General features: G+C 46.4%; 2 protein-coding genes across 7 annotated transcripts in view; one reads left to right on the top strand and one right to left on the bottom strand.

The window, feature by feature from the left end:
* CHCHD6 (coiled-coil-helix-coiled-coil-helix domain containing 6) overlaps positions 1 to 26739 on the top strand; it is a 224959-nt gene that overhangs the window by 12688 nt on the left and 185532 nt on the right. For all 6 annotated transcript variants that reach the window (XM_054688287.1, XM_054688322.1, XM_054688296.1 and 3 more), the window contains exons 2-4: positions 6708 to 6825; positions 10594 to 10663; positions 12702 to 12846. In XM_054688287.1, coding sequence (XP_054544262.1) covers positions 6708 to 6825; positions 10594 to 10663; positions 12702 to 12846 — 333 coding nt within the window. The remainder of the gene's footprint in view (positions 1 to 6707; positions 6826 to 10593; positions 10664 to 12701; positions 12847 to 26739) is intronic.
* TXNRD3 (thioredoxin reductase 3) overlaps positions 1 to 26739 on the bottom strand; it is a 232410-nt gene that overhangs the window by 67988 nt on the left and 137683 nt on the right. The window lies entirely within an intron of this gene.

Below are 26739 nucleotides of genomic sequence, written 5' to 3'. Positions count from 1 at the left end.
TATCTGAAGTCGAAAGTGCACTTAATGTACCCGGCCCACCGAGCTTCATAGCTTAGCCCAGCCAACCTTGAGTGCGCCCAAACCCTGCATGGGCCCACAGTCATAGACATGAGGGAGGTAAAAGCACTAAACAGTGTCCAGACAACAGTGTCCAGTAACGCCAGGAGTGGGCCGTCCATGCCTCTGATCGTGAGCTGGCTGAAGCCACACCGCCCAGTCACAGGAGAGATGACTGGACACTCGGCATGAACCCGGGAAAAAGCAGAAGTCACGTGACAGGGTACACGCCACTTTCATGCATGTTGAAGCCAGAAACTCCTGTGAGTGGAATCTTTTGTAAGTTGGGGCCTGTCAGTTGCAGGTCGGTGCTCACAACTCTCATTGGTCATTTCCTTCAGAAAGTGCTACCTGTGTTTTTCAAAGCAACGCCCTGTTCCCCCCGCCTTTCATTTGGAGGTGGCCACATGACTGACTTATTGACCTGGTTTAATGAAGAAGCCTCTAGCCCTCACTTTGGGAACTTGTCTCTAATTCAGTTGCTTTAGGGTGAGGGAAGGGTTTTGATTTCACCTGCAGTGAAGGGATTGTCAGGAGTGGGGGACTGGGCCCCCAGATGCATTTGTCAAGATGGAAGTGGTGAGGTGTCTGTGAGACTGTGGTTGAGGCCTGACTTCTGCGGCCATGGTTTGTGTGGTGAGGGGGCTGGAGAGGGTGGAGCAAGCTCCTCTGGGCTGTGGGTGTCACTGGAGATGTGTGGAGGCACTGAGGGTGCCCTGGTGGTGTGGGGTAGGCGTTCCCTGTTCCTCCAGGCTCAGGGCTGGTCCAGGCTTGGGCGGCCTGGCATCAGAATGGGAGGGCGCTCGAAGAAGAGTCTGCCCAATTTAATTCTGTCCAGATTATGGAAGAGGAGAGAGGAGACCTGCTTGAGGTCACAGAGGTGTGTGTAGATGTTCTCCATCTTGAGCGGGTGGAAATGTTAACTGTTGTTACTAGTGCTTAGTTCACGGATTCCTACATGCCCTGTCTGCGCCTGGCATGGGTTATAATTAATATCTGTACAGTGCTCTGTAGTTTCACATAATAGCTAATATTGGTTGTTTGTGCCAACCATTTATGTAGATTGCATCACTTAATCCTCACCCCAGCCCTGCAGTCTGTGCCACTTGCTGTTTCCACCTCACAGATGAAAAATCTGACTTAGAGATGAGAAGCCTCTTGTCTGAGGTCTCACAGCCAGTAAGCAGTTTGGGATTCAAAGCCAGGCCTGTCTGACCCCAAAGCACTTCATTCCTGAGCTATGCTGCACGCAGCCAGTCTAGCCGTGGGGGGTCCCCATTTTGCAGGTGAGGGGCACAAAGCTCAGAGCAGCTAAAGACCTGGGTCAAGGCTGCTCTGCTGGGATGTAAGCTGCCCTCGATCTGGCCTTTCACTGCTGAGAGCCCAGGCCTTTCTGGCCAACTCCGACAGCACAGTGACCCGTGGGCTTCTGGCACTGAATCCCCAGACCCGCCTGGCTCCAGAGGCCCCATTCTGGTGCTGCTGGTACAGGGAGCCCTGCCCAGATGGTGTTTATTCTCGCATGACTACTGTGTGTGTGTATGTATATTTGTTGATTAAAAATATTACTTGCTGTATTTTGTAGCAACATTAAAAAATATTACAAATCTCCGACTGCCAACAAGAAGCTTGCCAATGTTTTCATTAACCCCTCGCTCACCGAGCAGTATGGTTCAGTCGGTGCCCCCCAGTCTGGGGCTGGGAAATCAGGGCCCATGACTCACTGGTATAGAACTGCACCTCGCCATCCCTCACCCTTGGATCAAGTTGGACTTCTTAACCTTGGCCTGCCAGGGCTTGCGGCCTTGTCTTTGCCTGCCTCTCTGGCCTGCTCATCTGCTCTCATTCTTCTTCCCACACAGTGGCCTTCTGTCAGGCCCTTGGACATGCCAGGCTCAGTTCTTCTTGAAGACTTTGCACTTATGTTCTCCTCTGCTTGGAACTAGATGATTTTCTCCCAGATCCAGCGACATCGGCGTGGTTGGGGCCTCCTCATTCAAGGGCGAGGCCTCTCCAAGAGGCTCTGCCGGCGCCCGTGGCTCTCCGCTCCCCACACGATGCCATGGCCACAGTGCCGCGTCTCCCCGTCCCGCTGCTTGTCACTAACACCCCCCCACCGACTTACAGTAAATATATTTTAATAGCTCTGAGTTAGGGGTGACGCACAGGAAGTGGAATGTTCATTTCATGACTTCTTTATTGTCCTCAGGTGATATAAAAACAAGTGTATGATTTGATGATAGCGCCAGAGGTTGGATGAAACGGGGTATGTGAGGTTGTTCATTTACTTGCTTATGGTCTCTCACCCCTGGCAGGGTGTGTGCTCCTGAGCGCAGGGGCCAGGCCTCTTCGCTGAGGCTTCATTCACCACAGTGGCCATCCCCCAGCGGGTGCTTACTTAGCAAATACTTGATGAAGGGAGAGGGGCGGCAGTCACCAGGTCCTTAGCCAGGCCGTTTCCTCTGCCCCCTCGTGGCTGCAGCCTTTTTCTGCGCCAGTGCCCGCTTTTGCTGGTCAGCAGCCCTTGCCTGCAGCCTGCCTGGGGACTTTGCCAACCATCACCACCTCTTTCAGGCACCTCACACGTGTCCTCAGATCCCTGCCCCCACCTGCATGGGTTGTGGGCCTGTGCACATCCCTGAGGATACTCATCCCCTGCCCCGTCCCTCAGAAGACCGGTGCCCCTTAGTGGAGTCCACTTCGAGGGGGCAAAAAGGGAAGCAGTGCCTTGTGGTGTGCTGGTAAATGTTTACCCGCTGCTCTTCTCCCCGAAAAGTGCCCCAATTTGCTACATCTCCCTCCGTGGTCTATTTCAGTCTACTGTCATGAAGTCACCAGCCTGCAGAATCCTTGGACGTGAAAACATGCGCTCTCACCACCCCATTCCCGGATCTTCTTCCCGTGCAGCCTGTGATCATCCTTGAGGGCCTGCTGTGTCCCCACCTACCTGGGAGAACCTTTAGCCTCGCCCAGCCATTGCCTCCCACCCTGCCGGGTGTCCCACCTTGACCCTTTGTGGGGCATTTAGAATCAGAAAGGGGCATGTCTGTGGCCCTGCTGCAGAGCTTCCTGACTTACCAGTGCCCTGACTTGTGACGGGTCTGAGCTGCTGTTGCTGTTAAAAAAGGGAGCCAGAGAACTCAGGAAGGCACTTTCCCTTTTATAATCTGAGATTTTGTTATCTATAACCAAGCTAATTGGCTACTCTCTCAAAATAGCCTCTTTTCCTGATTTTCCTTCTTTTGTCATCCTCACTCAAGTTCTTCCACTCACTTGAGATGAAATTCCTTTTTCTTTAACTTGGCGCCCTCCTCTGCCCTCACCGCCGAGGCGGCCCAGACAAAGCCTTTCATTCTGTGCTGCCACCGCTGCAGGCCCTTGTCCTTTCATGACCAAGGGAACGCTCCCCACGCCAACATGCTCCCTGTAACACTGCTGATTCATCTTCTGAAAACACTACTGATGTTCTTTCCTGGCTCCGAAACCTCTGGCAACGCCCCACAATTGTTTCAGCTCTTCTTCCTGACTTCCAAACCTCTTTCCATGCCAGCTTCATCTAAGCCCGGTCTTACAACCCACACCTTCCAAAATGAGCCCAGGGCTGCCAGCACCCTGGCCTCTTACTGTCTGTCTGGGAGTCTGCTTGCCCTGTGCAAGATCCATCCCCCACAGCCCCAAGCCCCTCAAAATGCTGTAGCTCCTCTCCTAAATATTGCTTCTGTCATGAGAATCCATTCTGATGGATCTTCCTTGGGATGTCTTGCTGCTTTGGGGCAACTTCCTGTCTGTATTTTTCATTTGTCTTTGGTTCTTTTCATTTGTAACAGCTTTCCTGAGATGTGATTCACATGTCATGCGAGTCACTCATCTAAAATATGCATTTCAGTGGTTTTTAGAATACTTGTAGGTAGGTGCAACTGTTAGCAATCATTTTTAGTACACTTATGACATCCCCTAAAAACCTCTTATTCTTTAGCCATCAGACCCACCCTCCCACACCACCCAAGATATTTCTCTGTCCTTCACATCTCAAATAAGAGAAGTCATATAACATGTAGCCTCTTGTGTCTAACTTCTTTCAGCATTGTGGTTTGGGGTTCATCCCTGCTGTAGCAACAGCAGTTTATTCCTTTTTATGGCTGAGTAATATTCCACTGCATATTGTGACACATACTGTGATACATCACATTTTACTTATCCATTTATCAGCTAATGAACATGGATTGTTTCCACCTTTTGGCCATTATGGAGAATGCTGATATGAACATTCAATGTGCACTTTTTTCTGTGGATGTGTTTTTATTTCTGTTGAGTATGCAGACCCAGGAGTGGAATTACTGGATGAAATGGTAATTCTTAAGTTTTGCCTTTTGAACAACTTTCAGACTCTTTCCCACAGTGGCTGCAGTACCTTTATAGTCTTAGCAGCAATGTAGAGGGTTCTGATTTCTCCACATCCTTGCCAACACTTGTCATTACCAAGCTGCGATCATAGCCATCCTTGGGGGTATGAAGTGGTATCTCACTGTGGATTGAATTTGCCCTTCTTTCATGATTAATGATATTGTGCATCTTTTCATTGCTTATTGGTCATCATTTATATATCTTCTTTGGAGAAATATCTACTCAGATACTTTACCCAGTTTTTAATTGGATTATTTGTATGAGGTCTTTGTTCTAGATGCAGATTCCTTATCGGATATGATTTTCAAATATTTTCTCCCTTTCTCAGGGTTGTCTTTTCATTTGCTTGATTGTGTTCTTTGATACGCAAAACCTTTCAATCAATGAAGTCTAATCCATCTGGGTTTTCTTTGGTTGCTTGTGCTTTTGGTATCCTATCTATGAATCCACTGCCAAAGCCAAGGTCGTGAAGATTAACCCTTATATTTTCTTCTAAGAATTTCATTGTTCTATCTCTGACATTCAGGTCTCTGGTCCACTCTGAGTTGGTTTTTGTATAGAGTGTGAGCTAGGTCTCTAGCTTCATTCTTTGGCATTTGGAAATCCGATTGTTGTACCAACGTCATTTGTTGAAGAAACTGTTTTTTTTCCCACTAAATTGTTTTGGCACCCTTGTCTATTAACCACTGATCCTGGTGTGTATGTGATAAATTGATTGATGTGTCTATATATATACACATATGCACTTACAGGTTTATTTCTGGATACTTCTCTTCCACTGCTGTATATACTTAGTCTTCTCTCATCTTATATATCATGAATTAGCTATTTGATCTATTATACTAGAGGGACTAAATTATTATTATTATAATCTTTAGTCACTAAAGAAATGCTCATGGTAAAAATAATTGAACACAGATGTAAGAAGTGGGAGGAGATCCAGGTGCTCCTGCCCTGACTTGAGGGACAGAACCATCGCGAGTGTTTTGTATGTAGACTGGACAGACACAGGCGTAGCGTATGAACATATGTGTGAAGACTCAAATGCAGCTCACATTTGTATATATGTATATATGTATATATTGACATTTCAGCTACATTTGTATGTGTCTGCATTTTTATAATTGTGTATGTCTTTTTACAAAACGGAATATTCTGTGACTTTAACAATCAGCAGTGTATCCTGTGTTGTCTTCCGTGAAGGTGCGTACTTGACTGACCTCATTCTTTTTTAATGGGTCCATAATATCCCATGGAATATTTACACCATCAGGTCTCTAACCAGCTCGCTCCCATTGTTGCATATTTATGTTGCTTCCTCTTTTTCCCCTATTCTGATGCCACTCTGTACGTATGGGAGCACTTCTCTCAGCTGGATACCTGGAAAAGTGGAGTTGCTGATCATGGCTTTTGTCTTAAAATCATTTTTAATGTCTTCCTCTCAGCTGTGCTTTATGATGCCTTGCACATATTAGGCATTTAATAAATATTTACTGAAGTGAACTCTTAAGGGTTTTTATTCTGGATTTATCCCTAGCTTGCTATTTCATTTCAGTAAACTGTTTTATGACACCCTCATGCCTATTTCACTTCCTCTCAAATGAATGAAAGCTTTGGTTAGCCACTCTTTGTTAGGGGGAGCTAAGGTGGAGTGAGTCAAGTTTTGTTGTGATGGTCTCTTTTGTGTGTGGCACAGGGTGGGGGGGGCGGGTACACAGAGGTGAGTAGGAGGTAGCTCCAGGTATTTACACACCATTAGGATGAGGCAGGTAGGACATATGGTACTTCCCTAGGAGACACACTTGTTCTAGTGGGAGTATAAAGGTAGGGGAGAAATGTAACTTGGGTGCTACCAGAGAAGGCTTCACAGAGGAGGGGGCTTTGTGATGGGGGAAGGGTATGATGTGGAGAGGTGGAGATGTACCAGGGGTGGGGTGGGGGGCTAGCGATACATCTCTATAGAGCAGCAGCGTGCAGGATTTACAGGAGGTAAATTTGGGTCCCCTGCACAGGGGGAGCAGTAGGAGATGAAGCGGGAAACGATTGGGGGTATGCCCCGCTCAGCCAGGAATCCAGACAGGATGGTACTCATCTGGTAGGTGTTGGGTACCACCAGGTTTTTGAATACAGTTATGATCACTGGAGTTGGTCTTGAGGAAGGTGTGCCCAGTATATCTGGGGCAAGGGTAAAGGGTCTTCATTTCCAGAGATTTCTGTGATGTAACTTCTCTCCATTCTTCCCTTAGCTGTCTGAAAATGTGGTTAATCGCATGAAGGATCCCAGCCAGCCCTCCAAAGTGGGTCAGCCAGTTCCTCCTTGCACCCCACCTTCTTCATTTGGCACCTCTAAAGGCCCACAGAAAGGTACGGTGGGGAGCTACTAGTCTGCGGCAAGGGGCAGAGAGTGTGAGAAGAAAGAGGACAGTGGTCGCGATGGAGCATATCAACAGTAACGGGGCTCCCTCTGCTTCTGGGTGATGTGAGCAGTTCCTCCCAGGGCAGCGGGGCTCCCCAAGCCTGGTGGTCACTGTCTTCCATGATGAAATTAACACAGATTTAGGCCCATCTTCTGTGGCTGGGGCCAGACTGTTTCCCCTCACTCTGTTTCAGTCTACCTAGATGCTAAAATTAAGTGAAAGGGCTTGGTTTTTAAGGATCCCCAGAAGAAGCATAACCATTATTACTGTTTGGTATGTCCTACAGAATGATTGCAAGTTCTATGAACTGGGGAAGGTAGGGGGAATTGCGTTGATACCTTTGGCATGAAACTCGAGTTTTGGTCCTGGCATGGCTCCTCGGACACTTCATGCTGGGCTTCTAGAAGGACCTACCACCTTGCACCTGCCAGGAGCTTCGTTCCCTCTTCTGTTGTAACCATTGCAAATGAAGAAAAGTGTGCATTTCTCCTTTGTGTTAGCAAACGCCAAGGAACAAAAATATTATGATATTACAAATGGAAAGCTCCTTGGAACGACTGCTGTTCCACTTGATAAATTCTTGTGCATGAGAATCTGGGTTTTTGCTATACCTGTAACTTGAATTTTTTCTCATTGATTGGCTCGAGGTGGCCGTTGGCATCATTCATCTGGTGTGTGGTCTCATGTTAGAGTTGTCTTTGCTGCTGCTCTTCCCTGTTAGGCAGAACACTGCTGAAAGGCACAAGCCATGTCCACTCAGTACTTACCCAGCTAGCCAGTGACCAGGCTGCACCATTCTGATGGCATCCAGCTCTAGTTAAGGAGCCTGAGGTGTCTGTTGTAGCTTATGGTGTGATACAACGACACATTTCTGGAAGCATGCCCAAGGTCCAGGGTAGCATGGAGGAGAGAGTGACTCATTATTTTAGAGAGGGGCTTGAAGGGGAGATGACTTCTGAACTGGGTTTTGAAACTGGGTTTAGGCTGTGGTGAACAGCAGAGCAGAGGCCCAGAGGCATGGCATAGCCTGTCTGGGGACTCGGAAGTGGTTTGCTATCTCTGGAGTACTGGGGAAGGGAGGTGGCACGTGGTGTTCAGGCCCAGGATATGGAAACGTGTGTGCCATGCCAGAGAGCCCTGGCATCATCCTCACATCCACACCTCGGGCTCCTTAACTAGAGCTGGATGCCATTAGAAAGGCTGTGCCCCAGCACTGGGCACATGGCCTGGTCAGCAGCCAGCACTGGTAAGTACTGAGCAGACATGGCTTCTGCCTTCCACAGTCTTCTGCCTAACAGGGAATAGCAGTAGAAAGCCAGCTAAGATTCCTTACACCTCTACCCCTGTATTGTCTGCCTCAGGCCTTCCCAGAGCAATAGAGCAAATCAATTGTCTGGATTTGGATTAGCCTATGATCTTTTTGAATATCTACCAAGGGGCTGAATGATATTCTTAAAACCTACAGAAGACTTCCTTGTCCTGAACCAGAAGGCTGAGCTCCCCCTGGCATTTCCAGCCAGCTGATGAGAGGGGTCTAGTAAGACTCAGTCCGCTTAAATAAACTGGATTAACTGGGGAGAGGGAGAAAACGATGAAAAAGCAAACATAGCCAAAATATATTGTGCATGTATCAGTGTGAACTTTGAAAGATAAAAGAAGCATTTGTTTCAATTTTGGTAAGTTTCAGCAGTTTATAAAGTCAGAATGGTGGTTCATTTGCCGTTTGGTTTTCGTTATAACAAAGTGCTTTGCTCTTTCAAGGCTAAGTGTGAATTTGAGTCGCTGAATGCTGAAGAACAGTCAGCATAAATGGACTGTCTTGAAGTTGACTAATTCTAAGATACTTTACTTTTAAAGTCAGTTTTTGCTTTTATTTTAGTAATGGAACAAGATTAGAAAAAGAAGTTAAAATGAAATCCTTATGTCACACCATACTCCAAAATAAACGTTAGAGGAAATAACGATTTCAATGTAAGAATCGAAACCATAAGAATACGATAACAAGTTGACTTTTTAAGCTCCCCAATCAAGTGAAGAAACCTGAAATTAGGAAGGAAAGTGGGAAATATGAGCAATTTGATTTGATTTAGAAAAAATAAATGAATCTTGAATTATAAACTAAGGAAACAGCATTTTCCCTTTAACTGCAGGGGATATGTTCCAACACCCCCAGTGGATGCCAGGACCTTGAGTGCTACCGACCCCTACACACACTGCTCTTCTGTGTGGAGGTTTAATTCAGAGCCTGGGATCAGAAGAGATTAACAGCAGTAACTCCTCATTAAATAGAACAATTATAGCAATTACTGTAATAAAAGTTATATGAATTTTGTCTTTTTCTTACTCTTTTTCTTTTTAAGATACTTATCTTATTGTATCTGGTATTTTTCAGGCCATGGTTGACTGTGGGTAACTGAACCTTTGAATCAGTGGCCTGCAGTACAACATGACAGAATATTAGTAGTCTCATCATATAAAGAGTTCTTAAAGATCTTGAAGACAACTCAATAGAAAAGGTGCACAAATGGTCATGGACATGTGATATCGCCACTTCACTCATGATTAAGGACGCATGTTAATTAATGAGCGAGGGAGCAGGGAATGAGCAGGTGGGGCAGGGGATTAGAGCCACAACAGATAGAATTTGTAGTTATAACAAAGGAAATTTCTATAAAAAGCAAAATGAATATGATAAATTCTGCCTCAATAAAGGTGCTGTAAGTAAATAAATAAGAACAGGGAGCTTTAATCACAAAAATCAGGCGGCAGAGAACCCTTCTCTCATCCCCAGTTGAGAACCTGGCTGGTTACTCAAGAGCATTTAGCTGTGCCCTCCTGGCAGCTGGAGCACTGCTGGGCGTCCTTCTGTGCGAGCCCGTCTGGAATCATAGGTTGATTACTTTGGGCAGTGCCTCCCTGAAGGGTTGAGTGCCTTTGAAAGGTCTTGGGAGTCAATAACAGATCTTCACTTATTATTTCACAAAGGCTGGTTCTTCTGTAATATTTTGTCTGTCCTAATCACTGCTGCTTTAGAATCCTAGGAATGGATATAGGAGAGGCCGATACAAGGCCACAGAAAAGTGTGCAAATTTGGCTCAAAGGTGTTTTGGGAAGGATGGAGGCTGGGGTGGAGGGTAGGGAGAGTCAAAGCTTTCAGCATCACCAAGTGGCTCAGAGAGTAGAGTGAACTCGATTTACTCAGAGATCCTCGAGTTTAATGCCGTCAAAAAGGTAGACCTGCTGTAACAACCCACAGCCTGGTAAGACTAGATGTGGATTAGTGTTTGCCACATTTGCATTGCAAGTCTGTAGATGGGGTACTCAGGGAAAGAAGGTTTAAGAGGAGTCCCCCACCATGCCAAAATGTAGACCCCAAGGCTGCCTTTTCAGCTTGCAGCGGAGCAGTTCTGCAGCCCCTGCTGGCCTGTGCATGGGGATGACCTAGATCCTGGTGTGGGGTGATGGGTGATCAGGAGCACTGTGCTCTGAGGCTCTGCCTGCTTTGGGCATCACAGTGAGCAGTCCTGGTGCAGAACTAGGGCACCAGGGGCCATGGGCCTCATGTTCTCCCATGGGTGAGGTCAGTTACAATACTGGATGTGCTGTGTGTCCCTCCACAGGGTGCTGTCTGTGGAGTGCACTCCCAGGCCCTTTCCTGGGTGACCACTATGACTTGATTCTGGGGTGCTGCTGACAATTTTTTCTAACTTTGCAGATACCAAACAGCCCAAGTCAGAGCACAGTGGAGACCAGCAGCCCTTTGGGCCAGAGGATCTCCTCAGGAGGTGAGTGTGAGTGCCTACTGGGGCTGACCACCCGATGTGCTGATGGCCTGAGGGTTTGTCTCCCTCCTTGTCTGATAACCCTAAAGAATAGGTGGTGCTGATCTTAATTGAAAGATGAGGAGACACCAGAAGGCACGTGGGAGAGTTGATTGTTGATGTTCTTAAAAATTCACTTTCCAATGCTAGGGAGCACTAAATAGACGAGTAGCTGGACCATTTGTGCCTGCGCAGTGTGCAGGCACTTCACAGCGCTAGGAAGAAGAGAGCGCAGCCTTCACAGGACCTTGGTGACTTCCCATCAGCACAGACCACAACCCGAAGTGCCCACCCCACCTTTGAGACTCCCACACTGAGGGGGAGCTGCTCCCTCTTAGAGTGGTTAAGTGGTTAATCCATCCTATGACTACAGGCTGCAGTCTGAGGCTGTGACATACTGGTTATGTGACCCTGGATAGTCATTACATCTCTCTAGTCCTCTGGGAAAGGCACATTGATTGGCATTACCTCCGCTATTGGGGTGTTATCATGAGTCAACATGGTAATGCAGGAACGCTTGAGCATAATGCCTGGCACATGGAGTTCTCAGGGAGTGCTGAGGTGAGGATGGTTGACTTCTTCCGTATCCCTGAGGATGTTGACCTCTGGACGGTCGAAGGACCCAGTGAGTTAGCTCCTGGTTCCCTGTAGTGGATCAGCCACGCCAGTCTGTTCCCTAGTCATGATTAATTCTAAGAATTTTCCTTCCCTGATCCTAAGCAGTACCTTCAAGAATAGCTTTCCTGAATCTTTTTCTTTGTGCTTTTAAACATTTTAAAAATGTTCACGTAATATGCTTATGAAAGACTTAGAAAATTCATAAAACGAAAAAAATTGGTAGACTTATCTTACAATAACCACTGCTAACATTTTGGAGTGTTTTTTCAAATGTCTTCTCTCCCCTAGCTTAGGATTACCTGTTCAAAGTTATATAGAACTATATATTGCTATTTTACTTAGTCTTGTAATTATTTTCTGCTTGGTGCACCTGCTTTATAAACATTTTTATTGCTAAAAGTATTATTTATTATTGGGCTTCAATTTTCAGGTTCAACCTGTAGATGAATCAAAGAATCCATTTTGAATGGCGATGTGATACACCATTGTTTCTTTGATGTGGGCTTGCTTGCTGGACATTTGAGTTGTTTGGATTATTTTACAAGATCAGTAGTAGATCAAAGGGTAGAAACACATTTAGGATGAAAGTTAAATGTTTAAAACAAAGGGCTGCTCAATGTGGATGGAGCTAGAAGGAATTATGCTCAGTGAAATAAGCCAGAAGGAAAAAGAAAAATTTCAGATGATTTCACTTATAATAGGAATATAGGGGAACCAAATAAGACATCAGTGTAAAAAAAATAATAATAGTACAAAACACAACAAAGCAAAAACGGACAATTATAAACCAGAGACATCCTGCAGGGGAGGAAGAGGGAGAGGGGTGAGAGGAGGGAGTGAGGAGCACAGGGGACTATGGTGATGGTGCACGGGTGCCTTGGGGAAGGAGACTCTATGGGGACTCAATCTGGGGGGGTCGGGGGAAGCAAATATTGTCTAAAAAATGTAAAAAATGATAAATGTTAAAATAAAAAAAAATAAAACAAAGGGCTGCTGCTCTCAAAACCTCTCAAGCTCTTGAGCGGAGGCTGGGGACACTGGGGTCCCCACCCTGCCAACCCCCTTGGTAGGCGTGGTTGGCCCGGGATCGAACCTCTGCCCTGAGGATCCTTATTGGGCCTATGACTGCCTGACTCCTTACCTAGTGGTCTGACCAGGTCTCCTCTTCCTAGTGTATACTAACCTAGCAGAGAAAGTATCACTATATTCCCTCCCTCTGGGGACTGGCACTGATGCCTGGCCTCAGAGGGGCTCATAAGGAGTGTGGGGTTTCCCAGCCTTAGAGTCTCCTGGTCTGCTGAAGTGAGCATGCAAGCCTTTCCTGCATTGCCATTCCCCAGCCGTGCTGTCTGCATCTGTTTTTCCCTTCTCCCTTCTGGCACAGGTATAAACAGGAGCAGGCCACATTCCAGGAAGAACTGTTCCAGGTGGCAAAGAGGGAAAGAGAGGCAGCCAGGAAGCACTGGAGTGAGTCCCCACAGACTAGGGAGGGCTGTGCTGACCAGGAGAAGCTGAAGGCAGCCCAGATGGTGAGTGCGGCTCTCCCAGAGCAGGGCGTGTGTGCTGGCAGCACTGGGAAGCAGACCTTGGGCCCTGGGACCTGATCTGTCTGGGGCCTCCCTATGGGGATGGGGCCTGCCTCTTGGAAAGGGTGTCTTTCTCCAGACCATAGACTTAGAGTCTTCCAGCCTGGCTCTTTCACTGACTTGTGTTGCTGCCTCTCATCTGTGTTCTTAGTGTTTGCAGACCTCGGGCCTGCACACTAAGGGGCTGGTCATCCGATGCTTTGCTCTTTCCCTCTGTGTGCAGCGGTGGAATATGTGCCCGGAGGGTGTGAAGGGAGAGGACTAGGGACTTGAGGCCATGAGATAAACAAGATGGAGAGCATAATTTTCAGAGTCAGGTAGTGTGGGTGCAAATTCTAGCTCCCTACTCACCATTTTGGGCGCATCTCTGATCCTCTGAGAGCCTTGGTCAAGATCCTGACATTTGCGCATAGAATTACCTGAGGGATGCGAGGAGTGGATACTGTCCAGGGCTTAGCATGTACCTGACAGATCCTGAGAGTGTGCTGTTGCTGCTATTACTACATTTAACTGATGGAAGGGTATTACTTAGGATTCGTCCTGCAGTAAGTGAAGGCTTTATTCCCAAGCTCAAGGCTCTAGGAGTGCTCCACGACTGACTGATTCAGCAGCTCACTGGTATCTTCAGGGACCCTGGTTCTTTTCCTTACGCTGAGTTCCTCAGGGTGTCTGTGTAGCCTGGCCTGTGCAGCCTGGCCTGGCTGTCCCCACAGTTAAACCACGGCTGCTTCTGCCCCAGGTCTCATGCAGACAGGATGACACTCGGCAGAAGTGTGGCTGTGTTGGCTCTGTCAGCAGGGAGCGCTTACCAGAAGCTCCGAGAGGAAGTCCTCTTCCATCATTGGCCTGAATTGCACCAGGTTCCACTGCCCCGTGGCTAGACCACTCCTCAGTGAGGGGACAGGGAGGGCCTGCTGACTGGAGCCAGGCTCTTTTCTAGTCACATTACCTTGGGGAGGGCCAGGACTGATAGCAAGGAAGGGCAGAGGTGGAGTGGCAGTTGGCAGCCCCTAATCATAGGCTTCGGAGGCCAGGAGACCAGAGCAGCCTTGCCCTGCTTTAAGTGGGTGGCTTGTGGCTTGCTGTGCTCCATGGAAGGAAGTTGGAGATGATGTGACACTGCCATTTTGGATGGCCCTCCTGGGAGCAGAGGCGTCTGCTCAGCGTTCAAAGTATGTGGTAGGCACATAAGAAATGCTGGTTGAACTAGGCCTTTGGGAAATACAATGTCAGTAAGTGATCCTGGGGATATTATCAGCCCAGTCGGGAAGATAGACTTTAACCCAGAAATGTGAAGAAGGTTCCAGTCGGGTACAGTGACTGAAATGGAGGTACAGGCTGTACCTCGGGAATGTGGGGGGCATTGGTGTGGGCAGAGACACATTCTGCTTGGCCTAGAGTGATGTGTGGTGTCCTGGCCGAGGGGGCAGACAGGCAGGTGTCGAGGAGGTGGTGGGACATAGGGAGAGAAGCGAGTGGGTGTGAAGCCAGGCTGTAGAAGGCCGCAGCCACCGTGAGGAGCTGACCACAAGCAGCCTGCAGCCACTCTGAAACAGTGGGGGGTTTCCAGAAGCTGGTAGGGAAGGACGTGGCAGGAGGTGACTTGTGTGTTTAGAATCCTGGGGCGTGCTGGCGATGACTTGGCTCATGCAGGGAGGGATGATGTGGTTTTAGAGGCTCACATGGTGAGTTCCTGAGGGGCAGGCAGGTTTTACCTCTGTACAGGCCTCTGACAATCAAGTCCAAAGGACCCTGGTCCTGGAGATGAAGGGTTAATTAGCATGGCCCCAGCAGTCAGCACTGACAGATGGGAAACTGCAGCCACTTGGTGTAGCAGGTCTGCACTCTCTTGTGGTAGTGGCAGCGAGAGGGAATACCCAGCTTCCCTTCCTGCCCTCTGCTGCTGCACAGAAGGTTGGTCCCCCCTCCTCAGACCCCTCAGGGGAGAACCTCTACCCCTCCAGGGGGCAGGGGGGCTTGTACACCCTCAGGTGTTGGGTTTTTTAATGGGGGGTAACTAGCACAAAGAAGGTGCATTCTTTCTCGATTTCCTTCCTCCCAAGTACCTAGGGAATAGTAGAGTAAGTGACGTCCTTCATTTTGAAAATAGTTCTTAACTGCGTTTGGGGGCATTTCTGTTTTTTGATCATTGAACATCCAACTTTCTGCGCAGTTGCAGCCTCTGCTTCCTTTCGGGAACTTAGCTGTTTCCAGTCGTGTGGTGGTGGGATTACCGCTCCAGTGCCTGGCTTCCTCTGCCGAAACTACGTCTCCCCTACCCATGATGGCAGGAGCGGGGCCCAGTGAAACCCCTCTCTGGGGTCGTTCAGTCTCCACTGAGTGATGAGGCTGTGCTGACCAGGCCTCATGCTGCAGGGCCATGTCTTCTGCTCTCCAGCCCCTCTAGGTGCACTTGGTCTGGTCCTCCTGCTGTCTGGAGAGTTGACCATCTGCTGGTAATCCACCGTCAAGTGGCTGTTGTTGGTTTCTCCTGCTTGGTGCTGTCGCAGATACGAAGCAACACAGGAGCCTACTTAGGGGTGTGCCCCCCTGTTCTGTACTCTACATGAACAGAAAAGGGAAGCTGGTACCAGGTGCTGTTCTAAGGTCACCTGGGGCATGAGGTGCAGAGCCATAGCCACCACTTCTGATGGGGTTGGTGTGGCTACCAGGTGTTTGCAGTAGAGATGATATCAGATCTGTTCTTTAGAATTTAAAATAAGGGGAGAACCACGGGGAAGAACCTGAACAGGAGCATGGAGAATTTTCCTTCCTCAGGTGTCTCCCACATTGAGAGGATTGAAGGGTCTGCTGGGCGGAGTACCTGAGGCCCTCGTGTCTGGATCCCAGCACATGCTCCCAGCCATGCGTCCACCGTGTGCCCCGAGGCCCACCTGGCGTGATTGCTGGCGGGTGAGCTGGTTGCCCGCTTCTCCTCGTGTCTTCTCTGCCCAGCGGGCTGGGCCCCTACCCTGGGCCGGTAGCCTGGCCTGGAAGCCTTCCTCTCGAGCGCGCTGAGTGCAGTTTGACATTTAATGTGCTCTTCTGCCCCCTCTCTCTGCCTTTTGCGATGTCACCACATTGATTTTTTTTATTCCCCTTCTGCATGAGGGGATGATTCAGCTCATCATTGGGAAAAGTTCATAAAACTAATGACAAGGAAAGGTAATAATTTTTATAACCCACTTTTGATGACAAAGGTGTTAACCATTTGTATCTAGTGCAGTAGCACTGAACCACTTCTAGCGTGTGGTGCTGCTTCCTGTTGCCTGCAGAGTGCAGAGCCCCAGTTTTAATTGGGGTGAAGGCCCTGGTGTCCCTTGAGCCTACTGAGGTGCACTTCCCACTGAATTGGGGGGAGGAAGTTTGGGGTCCAAATCAAACATTTTGGAGAGAAATAGGAAGAACCAAGGTTTTTTGGGCTGAATCTTCTGATGGGGGAACTTGAAAAATCCAGTGGGTGGAGTGATAAAGGTCTGGCAGAAGCTTTCCTTTAGGGGAGAATGACATTTATGACCTTGCCTGTTGGTTTCTGACACTTTATTAGGTATATGAGATGCCAGTGCACCTGATAGAGAGTAAAAGCTTTCATTTCTTTTTGTTTGGTGAGCAATTCTTTTACACACACACACACACACACACACTGTGCCTATTGTATGTTACACACTGGGTTACCATCTCGAGAAATGGAAGTAAATGAGGGTCAGCTCCTGTGCTTGAGGACGATGTTTATTTGGAGAGCTGAATCTTCTCAGAAGTGACTGTGCAGTTGTGCCAGGGGACAGGAGGTACCCGCGGAGGGAGGAGGCAGCAATACCACCTTTTTCTGCTTGGATGGGACCGTCTTCTCAGAGGAGGTGACATCTGAGCTGGAGTTTTCCAGGTAGAGAAGAGTGAGCAAGGTGAGCGACGGACACTGGGAGAGCAAAGGCCCAGTGCCAGGAAGGGACAAGCCATTTGGCTGGGGCCTCAAGAGGGTGGGTGTGGCAAGAAGGTGGCTCTAAGTGTGGGCGTGGAATGAAATTCTGGAAGTCTGATGGGGGAGATTTGGGAGCAGTTTTCTTACTCTTCAAAGGAGGACCAACCACAAGCAGAAAGAGCCTCTCCTACAGAAGGTCGAACACTGGGAAAATTCTTAAATGGCACATAAAAAAGTGGGGGCCAAACCACTGGACAGAAGCCAGTGGAGGCGCTAGTCTACCCCGGGGTGCCTGTCCCGCCTAAGGCCATGAGAGTGTTCTCCTCACGGCTCAGGTTTGCGGAGGAGTTTTGATCTGTTTTTTTTGTACCCTTTTCACTGTTCAGCTGTCTAAGAAGCTGTGACCTTATGAACTCTGTAGTCATGATTTTAAGAAAATGTCACATTCACAAGTTTGTGAATTGCAATTACTGAAATCATGAGAGGAAATCATGGGTTTACTGGAGCTGTAGCCCGTCTCCCTGGTTCTTTGTAAGGCTCGTTTTCTTCAGATCACAGATTCCTGAGGATGGGACTGTGGCTGATCGTCTCGGAGTGCTGCATGGATAGTTATAGAAGGGCAGGTCTAAAGTGGAGGGGGATGTGTCGCGGCAACTCCCACTCTAGAGACTTCTTTTTTTTTTTTTTTTAATATTAAATTTTATTTTTATATTCCCCCATACAATTGCAAACGCCCCATTCTGACCCCAATCCTTCCCCTCCCGCCCCCCACCCCCCAAAAAGTGTCTCTGGTTCATAGTTTTTTGTTGATTTTGATTTTCACTTTCTTATATTCATTTTTCTGGTCCCTTATTTAAGTTTTCTAGATTCCTGCTATGAGTGAGACCATCCGGTATTTTTCTTTTTCTTTTTGGCTTATTTCGCTGAGCATGATCCCTTCCAGTGCCATCCATGTTGCTGCAAATTGCATGTGTTTATCTTTTTTGAATGCTGAGTAATATTCCATGGTATATATGTACCACATCTTCTTGATCCAGTCATCTATTTTTGGGCATCTGGGCTGTTTCCAAAGCTTAGCTATTGTAAACAGTGCTGCTATAAACATAGGAGTGCAGGTGCTCTTTGGAATTGATGTTTCTGTGTCCTTTGGGTAAATACCTAGGCGTGGAATTGCTGGATCATATGGGAGCTCTATGTTTAGTAGGTCCAGAAATCTCCACACAGCTCTCCATAGTGGTTGGACCAGTTTGCACTCCCACCAACAGTGCAGAAGAGTTCCTTTTTCTCCACACCCTCGCCAACATTTGTTGTTGCTAGTTTTTTTAATATGTGCCATTCTCACTGGTGTGAGATGGTATCTCAAGGTAGTTTTGATTTGCATTTCCCTGATGACAAGTGATGTTGAACATTTTTTCATATGTCTGCTGGCCATTTGCATTTCCTCTTCAGAGAAGTTTCTTTTTAGCTCTTCTGCCCATTTTTTGACTGGATTATTTTCTTTGTTGTTGCTGAGTCTCATCAGCTCTTTGCAGATTTTTGTGATCAGTCCTTTATCATTAGTGTTGGGTGCAAAAATGTTCTCCCAGTTGGTGGGGTTTCTCTTTGTTTTTGTTATTGTCCCTTTTGCTGTGCAGAAGCTATTTAATTTGATGTAGTCCCAGCTGTTTATCTTTCTCTTCACTATCACTGCTTTGGGTGATGTGTCTGTAAAGATGTCTTTGATGTGCAAATCACGTAGTGTTTCGCCTATATTTCCTTCTATGTATTTTATGGTTTCAGGTCTTATGTCTAGTTCTTTAATCCATTTTGAGTTGATTTTTGTGTATGGTGTGAGGTAGTGGTCAAGCTTCATTCTTTTGCATGTAGCGACCCAGTTTTCCCAGCACCATTTATTGAACAAACTTTCTTTGCTCCAATGCATAGTCTTTGCTCCTTTGTCAAAGATTAGTTGACCATAAATCTGTGGGTTTATTTCTGGATTTTCTATTCGATTCCATTGGTCTGTATGTCTGTTCTTGTTCCAATACCATGCAGTTTTGATGATTATGGCTTTGTAGTATAGTTTGAAGTCTGGGAGTGTGATGCCTCCATTTCCTTTTTTTTTCAGTAGAGCTTTGGCTATTCGGGGTTTTTGGTGATTCCATATGAATTTCATCAATAATTGTTCTATTTCTTTGAAGAATGCCATTGAGATTTTGATTGGAATAGCATTGAATCTGTATATTGCTTTTGGTAGGATGGCCATTTTAATAATGTTTATTCTTCCAATCCATGAGCAGGGGATGTCTTTCCATTTCTTTGTGTCTTCTTCTATTTCTTTTAACAGTGTTTTATAGTTTTCTTTGTATAGGTCCTTTACCTCTTTTGTTAGATTTATTCCCAAATATTTGATTTTTTTTGTTTCGATAATAAAAGGGGTGGTTTTTTTGATTTCTTCTTCTTCAGATTTGTTGTTTGTGTATAGGAAGGCTACTGACTTTTGCGTGTTGATTTTGTATCCTGCCACTTTACTGAATTGATTGATGAGTTGAATTAGTTTTTCTGTGGAGATTTTGGGGTTCTCTATGTATATTATCATATCATCTGCAAATAGTGATAGTTTGACTTCTTCTTTTCCTATTTGGATTCCTTGGATGTCTTTCTCTTGTCTTATTGCTCTGGCTAGGACTTCCAGTATTATATTGAAAAGCAGTGGTGAGAGTGGACATCCTTGTCTTGTTCCAGATCTTAATGGAATTGCTTTCAGCTTTTCACCATTGAGAATGATACTGGCTGTTGGCTTGTCATAGATGGCCTTTATGATGTTGAGGTATGTTCCTTGTATCCCAAGAATTTCAAGGGCTTTTATCATGAATGGGTGTTGCACTTTGTCGAAAGCTTTCTCAGCATCTATTGATATTATCATATGGTTTTTATATTTCTTTTTGTTGATGTGTTGGATAACGTTGATTGATTTTCGGATGTTAAACCATCCTTGTGCCCCTGGAATGAATCCAACTTGGTCGTGGTGAATTATCTTATGGATACATTGTTGGATTCTGATAGCTAAAATTTTATTGAGGATTTTTGCATCAGTGTTCATTAGGGAGATTGGCCTATAGTTTTCCTTTTTTGTGTTGTCCTTATTTGGTTTTGGTATTAGTGTAATATTGGCTTCATAGAACGTGTTTGGTATTGTCCCTTCCTTCTCAATTTTTTGGAAGAGTTTGTGAAGGATAGGCACTAATTCGTCTCTGAATGTTTGGTAGAATTCATTTGTAAATCCATCAGGTCCTGGGCTTTTGTTTTTGGGGAGGTTTTTAATTACCATTTCAATTTCGCTGCTTGTAATTGGTCTGTTTAGGTGTTCTATTTCTTCTTTATCTAGCTTTGGGTGATTGTAGAGTTGTAGGAATTTGTCCATCTCCTCTAGATTGTTGAACTTGTTTCCATATAACTGTTCATAGTAGTTACTGATTATTCTTTTGATTTCTGCTGTGTCCGTTGTGATTTCTCCTCTTTCATTTATGATCCTGTGTATTTGTGCTTTCTCCCTTTTTCCTTTGTGAGCCTGGCTAGGGTTTGCCTATTTTATTTATTTTTTCAAAGAACCAGCTCTTGGTTTCATTGATCTTTTGGATTGTTTTTTTAGTTTCAATTTCATTTATTTCTGCTTTGGTTTTTATTATTTCTTTTCTTCTACTGGTTTTGGGGTTTTTTTGTTGTTCTTTTTCTAGATCTTTGAGCTTCGAGATTAGGTTGTTTCTTTGAGTTCTTTCTTGTTTTTTGATGTGAGCTTCTATTGCTATATATTTTCCTCTTATTACTGCTTTTGCTGCATCCCATACATTTAGGATATTGGTGTCCTCCTTGTCATTCAATTCAAAGAATTTTTTAATTTCTTCTTTGATCTCCTCGTTAGTCCAGTGGTCTTCCAGTAGTGTGGCTTTTAATCTCCATGAGGTAGGATAGTTCCTTGCCTTCTTTTTATGATTTATTTCTAGTTTGATGCCTTCGTGGTCAGAAAAGATGGTTGGTATGATTTCAATCTTGGTGTATCTGTTGATGTTTGTCTTGTGCCCCAGTATGTGATCGATCCTGGAGAATGATCCGTGTGCGCTTGAGAAAAATGTGTACTCCGTTTTTTTTGGGTTTAGTGTTCTATAGATGTCTGTTAAGCCCAAATGCTCTAGGTCCTTATTTAGAGCTTTAGTTTCTTTACTTATTTTTTGTCTTGTTGATCTATCCATTGTTGATAGTGGTGTGTTGAAGTCTCCCATTACATATGTGTTTTCTCTGATGTCTGTTTTCAGAGAGGACAACAGTTGTCTGATATATTTTGGTGCTCTTTCGTTTGGTGAGTATATGTTAATGAGTGTTATTTCTTCTTGAATTATTGTCCCCTTAATCATAATGTAGTGACCTTTGGGGTCTCTTTTTATTTTTTTGAGTTTGAAGTCTGTTTTATCTGATATAAGTATAGCTGTTCCTGCTTTCTTTTTTGGCCCATTTGCTTGTAGGATTGTTTTCCATCCTTTGACTTTGAGCCTATTTTTATCTTTTGTAGCTAAATGTGTTTCCTGGAGACAGCAAAAGGTTGGGTTTTGTTTCTTAATCCAGGCTGCAACTCTGTGTCTTTTTATTGAAGAGTTTAGTCCATTTACATTTAGAGTTAATATTGATATGTTAGCATCTGTATTTGCCATTATGTTTGTCTTTCCTTTGATTTTATTTATTTATTCTTTTAATAACTTTTTTTTTTTTTTGGTCTTCTTTCGTTGTTATTCGTCCCTCTGAGGTTCTGGCTTTAGGATTCCTTGTAGTATTTTTTGGAGTGGGGGTTTAGTCGCAATGAAATTCCGGAGTTTCTCTTTGTCTGGGAAGGTCCATATTCTTTCTTCATGGAGGAAAGAGAGCTTTGTGGGATAGAGTATTCTTGGTTGGCATCTGTTTTCTTGGAGTCTGTTGACTATGTCCCTCCACTCTCTCCTTGCCCGTAGTGTTTCTTCAGAGAAGTCTGATGTCAGCCTGATTGGTTTTCCTTTGAATGTTATCTGTTTCTTCCCTCTTGTCAGCTTCATTATTTTTTCCTTGTCCTGGATTCTTGGGAGCTTTACTATTATGTGTCTTGCTGTGTTTTTCCTTTCATCGTGGAAGTTTGGTGTTCTTCTTGCTTCTTGTATATCAATTTTCAGCTCCTTCTTCACATTTGGGAAGTTCTCTTCAATTATATCCATGAATATTTTCTCTGTTCCTACATCTCTCTCCTCTCCTTCTGGAATTCCTATAACTCTTATATTTCCTTTCCTCATGGAGTCAGATAGTTCCCAAAGTCTTTCTTCATTCTTTTTCCTTCGTACTTCTCTTTCCTTTTCTGTTTTGGTTCTTTTTATTTCTGTGTCTTCAAGATTACTTATTCGTTCTTCCATTTCATCTATTCTGCTTTCATTGCTTTTCCCAGAGTTCTTTAGTTCCTCCATTAATTCTTTGATCTCCTGCATTTCTCTTACTTCCCTCTTTAGGGACTCAATTTCCTTCTTCTGATCTATCACTTTTTTAATCATGGCAATTTTAAATTCTCTTTCTGGAAGGCTCAGAAGTTCTTCCAAGTTGCTGTCGTTGCAATCTGGGGAGTGGTTTTCTTTTTGTGGTGTGCTTCTTTCCTGAGGAGTTGTTAGGTTGCGTGTGGTTCTTCTACTCCCTACTGTCTGTTTTCTAATTTGTCGTATGCGTTGGGACACTGTGTTGCTCGGACTGACTGACATCTTGGGTGAACTTCTCCGCTCCCCTCTGGCTCTTCCAGGAGCCATCTCTGTCTTCTGGGGGAGCTTTCTGCTGGTTTTAGGCAGTTTTTACTGAAGAAATGTCCCTGTTCTCAAATGGCGAAGCGGGATGCAGTCCCTGCGCCTCCGGTTTCAGGCACACTCTTCTGCGCACCCGGTCTGCCCCGGACGTGGGTGCCTGCTCCCTCTGTGGGCTCAGACTGCTGGTCGGAAGGGGCCTGGCGTGGAATAACTTCCCGGCTGGCCACTGGGTCCTCTAGAAGCCTTCTGCCCTTTTCAAGCAGTCTTAAGAAATTTCCTGTTTTATGGGGTGTTAGTGACTTTTTTTTCCTGGTTGCTAGGTGGCGCCAGAGATCTCTCCTATTGTCCTTGGGGGGCTGTTTTTCGTCCCCCCCACCCTGTGGGACAGGGAACAGAGCGGGAATGGTAGGGTACACCTCAACAGCTTTGGGGTGCTGTGTCTGCCTTGTGCCCCACCGTCGTGGAGAACCCACGCCCCGAATTTTCGTGCCCCGGGTCTCAGTTCAAAGCCCTCAGGTCCAGGACGCGGGCTGTAGCCCAGTTCAGTGGCGCGGGAATGGCGCCTTTTGCACCGCTCCGGTGCCTGGGCGCCTGGTTCCTGCTTACTCAGGGAGGGACCTTCACCTCAGTGAGGACCTCCGCGTGTCTCCCCGCAAGCCTAGGTCGTCTCCCCGCAAGCCTAGGTCGCAGGCGCGGGGACCTGGGCAGCTGCGATCCCGGTCTGCACTTGCTTTTCAAGCGCGCGCCGGAGTGCGCCTTCCGCGCAAGCTTACCGGCAGCCCGGGCTGTGTGCGCGTCTCCCGGGGTCTTTGTTCTTCTCTAATGGCGCCCGGAGCCGTTCGCTCACCGCCGCGGCGGATCCTGCAGGGTTCGCCTCAGCTCCCGTTCACGGGGTGTGGTGGCTGCAATAGTTCCTTTCCACGCACAGTCCCGCTTGCTGCGTCGTTTGTTCTTGTGGGCCGTTTTGGTTTGTTGTTTCCCTCCTCTCTGCCGGTCGGAGAGTGCCGCCTCTGTGGGCGGGGGAGGGGAGCAGGGTTCTGCGCTTCCCTCCCTTCTAGTCCTCTTTTATGGCCACTTTCTTCCTCGGGTAGTTTGCTGGAGTCACCCGTTTATCTTCCGTGTCCCAGTTCTCACTGGGACCTGCCGCTTTTCCTCCCTATTAACTTTTTTTAATGGGAGATCTTACTCGCAGCGTCTCCTCGCCGCCATGTTGCTCCGCCCTCTCCTCAGTCTCTAGAGACTTCTATACTGCAGTCCTTGAGGCCCTGCTGCAGAGCATGGCATAGGTAGGAGCAGGGCCCACAGCAGCCTTCTCTAGTCAAATGGTTCTGCACCCAGTCTCAGGTGTGTGTGTGTGTGTGTGTGTGTGTGTGTGTGTGTGTGTGTGTGTGTGTGTGTGAGTGTATCCCACACCGACAGGCAATTCTTTGACACTCTAGGGGATGTCCTACAGTCCTACTCATGTCTGACACTGTCTATAAGGAGGTAGTGTCAGACGCGCCAGAATGTGGGGTCAGCCCTGCAAGACCATTTTCCCCACTTTCAGATACTGGTTGCAAGCCCAGTTATAATTTGTGCTTTGACTGACTATAATTGGAGGTTCCGATGACCCCCTCTTTAGGTTCAGTTAATTCGCTAGCTCACAGAACTCAGAGAACTGTTTTGCTTTAGACAAAACAGTTTATTATAAAAGGATAGAACTAGAAACAACCAGATGGAAGAGATGCGGAGAACAAGGTGGTGGGGAGAGGGCACAGAGGTCTCAAATCTCCGTGTGGTCACTAGCCTGGAAGCTCTCCAAACCTGTTCCTTTGGGGCTTTATTTTTTTTTAAAGATTTATTTATTTATTTACACAAGCACTGGGTACAGTCAGAAGCGCGGGAGGGTGAGAGAATTCACCAGAGCCAGAGCGGGGAGCAGAGCAGGCAGAAGACCGAAGTACACTGCTGAAGGGAGCAGCGGGCGGCAGGAGAGGTCTGTGTGCCATGTGGGATCCTCCTCTGGTGGCCGGGGAGCGCCGGGGATTGAACCGGCACTGCAGAGGCTGCAGGTAGCTTCACAACCCAGCGCTCAACTGCTGCGCCACGGGGGAGGCCCTCCTTTGGGGCTTTATGGAGACTTCATTACACAGACATGATGGACTGAGTCGTTGACCATTGGTGGTTGAACTCAATCTCCTCAAGCCTCTCTCCTCCCAGCCGGCCAGGGGTGGGGCTGAAAGTGCCAGTCTTTCACCACAGGGTTGGTTCCGTGGCCCCAGTCCCTTTCTTAGTTGTGGCCCAACATCAACTCATTAACACAGCAAACGACACCCCTGTGGTTCTCTTCACTTAGGAAATTCAAGGATTTCAGGAGCCCTATGTGAGGAGCCAGTTGAAAACCAAGTATATCTTTATAAATCTCAAAATCACAGCTAGAATGGATAGGAATTCACAAGTCTGACCTTTTCAAACAATAAAATAAAGCAAAGAATGCCTTTGGTGTAATGATGCCTGGTGTCAACTCGAAAGAAGTCTGTGTAACTCAGTGACTAGGACTTCGGGTTTGACAGGGCAGGCCTGCAGGCAGGAAGTGAGGTGTCTTCACTCCTGGGGCAGCTGTTTGGTGGGGTTGTTCATTTTAGAATCTTGGTGGCCTGGGGACTCTGGTGACCTTGTCTTTCTGCTTTAATTTCAATGACAGAGATCTTGACTTTCCACAGAGATGGCAGGTAAAAAGCATAATTTGGGGTCTGTGTGTGTGTGTGTGTGTGTGTGTGTGTGTGTGTGTGTGAGTGATCATGACATTCAAAGTCCCTTTATGTGATTCACTAAATCTCGAAGGGTTTTTCTTTAGATTAGATCAAGGTTTATCACACTTTCTCTGTAAAGAACCTGCTAGTAAATGCTTTTGGGTTTGCAGCCCACATGTGATCTCTGGCACATATTCTTTGTATCGTTTTGACAACTCTAAAAAATGTAAGAGCCACTCTTAGCTCAGAGGTCATACCAAAAGAGTCTGGAGTTGGATTTGAATAGGAGGCTATCATTTGCTGACCCCCGAACAGTACAGTTCCAGAGATTTTAATTTTTTTAATTGAGATATAATTGACATTTGCCATATTAGTTTAAGATGTACAGCTTGATGATTTGGTATTAGTTTATGTTGTGAAATAATCACCACATTAATACATCCATTGCTACACACAGTTATACATTTTTTTTTCTTGTGATGAAAACTTTTAAGACCTAATCTTAGCAACTTTCAGACATAGGATATGTGATTAATAGCAACAGCCACATACTGTACATGAAGAGATTTGTATGTTTTAAGTCTCTGAGCAACCAGATGCCTCAAGAAGATGGGGTTCGTGGGCACTGGTGGTGGCCCTGCTTCTTCAATGGCTCTGATTCCTTTTGAGAAGTTTCACAGCCTCCGTCTTCTGATCTGTAAGAGGATATTTTTGGGAGACAGCTTGGTGGGAAGAAGCACAAACTCCCTCTTTAACGCCTGATCATTTTATATGTGGTGTTTTTTATTTTGTGCTGAAATTCCCCATCTTGTTGCACAGGTTGTCCTTGTATTCTAATTCTTTCTGATAATTCCCACATCTGGGTCAACTCTGGGTTTGGTTCAGTTGACTATTTTCTCTCTTGTAAGGTCACATTTGTCTGCAGCTTTATGTGCCTTGTAATTTTTGATCAATGTTAGACATTACATGTACAACAGCAGTAGAGACTGAGGAAATAGTGTTTATGCCCCAAAATGGCCACTTTTCTTCTTTAACAGCCTTTCCTAGAGGAGGCTGAGTGAACCTGGTCTGTAGTTGGGCAAGATGTGGGCTCTGTTGTTGCCGTGTGTGTGTGCGTGCGTGCGTGCGTGTGTGTGTGTGTGTGTGTGAGAGAGAGAGAGAGAGAGAGAGAGAGAGAGAGAGAGAGATCCTCAGGGCTTAGGATCCAGCACCACAGCTTTGTCTGTGCTTCCTGCTTTCGCACTGGACTCTTTGGCAGGCCCTGCTTATCTGTGTTCCAGGGTGCTTCTGGGGCTCTTTCTCCAGCTGCAGACAGTTACTGCGTGCTGCTTGGGGCAGGGCCTGGAGGGGTGTGGGACTTCTCTGCATCTCCTCCTGCCTCTCAGGCGTCCAGAGGCCTGGT

This window comes from Talpa occidentalis, unplaced genomic scaffold, assembly GCF_014898055.3.
Source record: "Talpa occidentalis isolate TD23 unplaced genomic scaffold, MPIMG_talOcc4v2.1 talOcc4.10, whole genome shotgun sequence".
In the NCBI taxonomy this organism is placed as follows: Eukaryota; Metazoa; Chordata; class Mammalia; order Eulipotyphla; family Talpidae; genus Talpa; species Talpa occidentalis.
The sequence above is the reverse complement of the archived record's forward strand: the minus strand, read 5'-3'. Positions and strand labels throughout refer to the sequence as shown.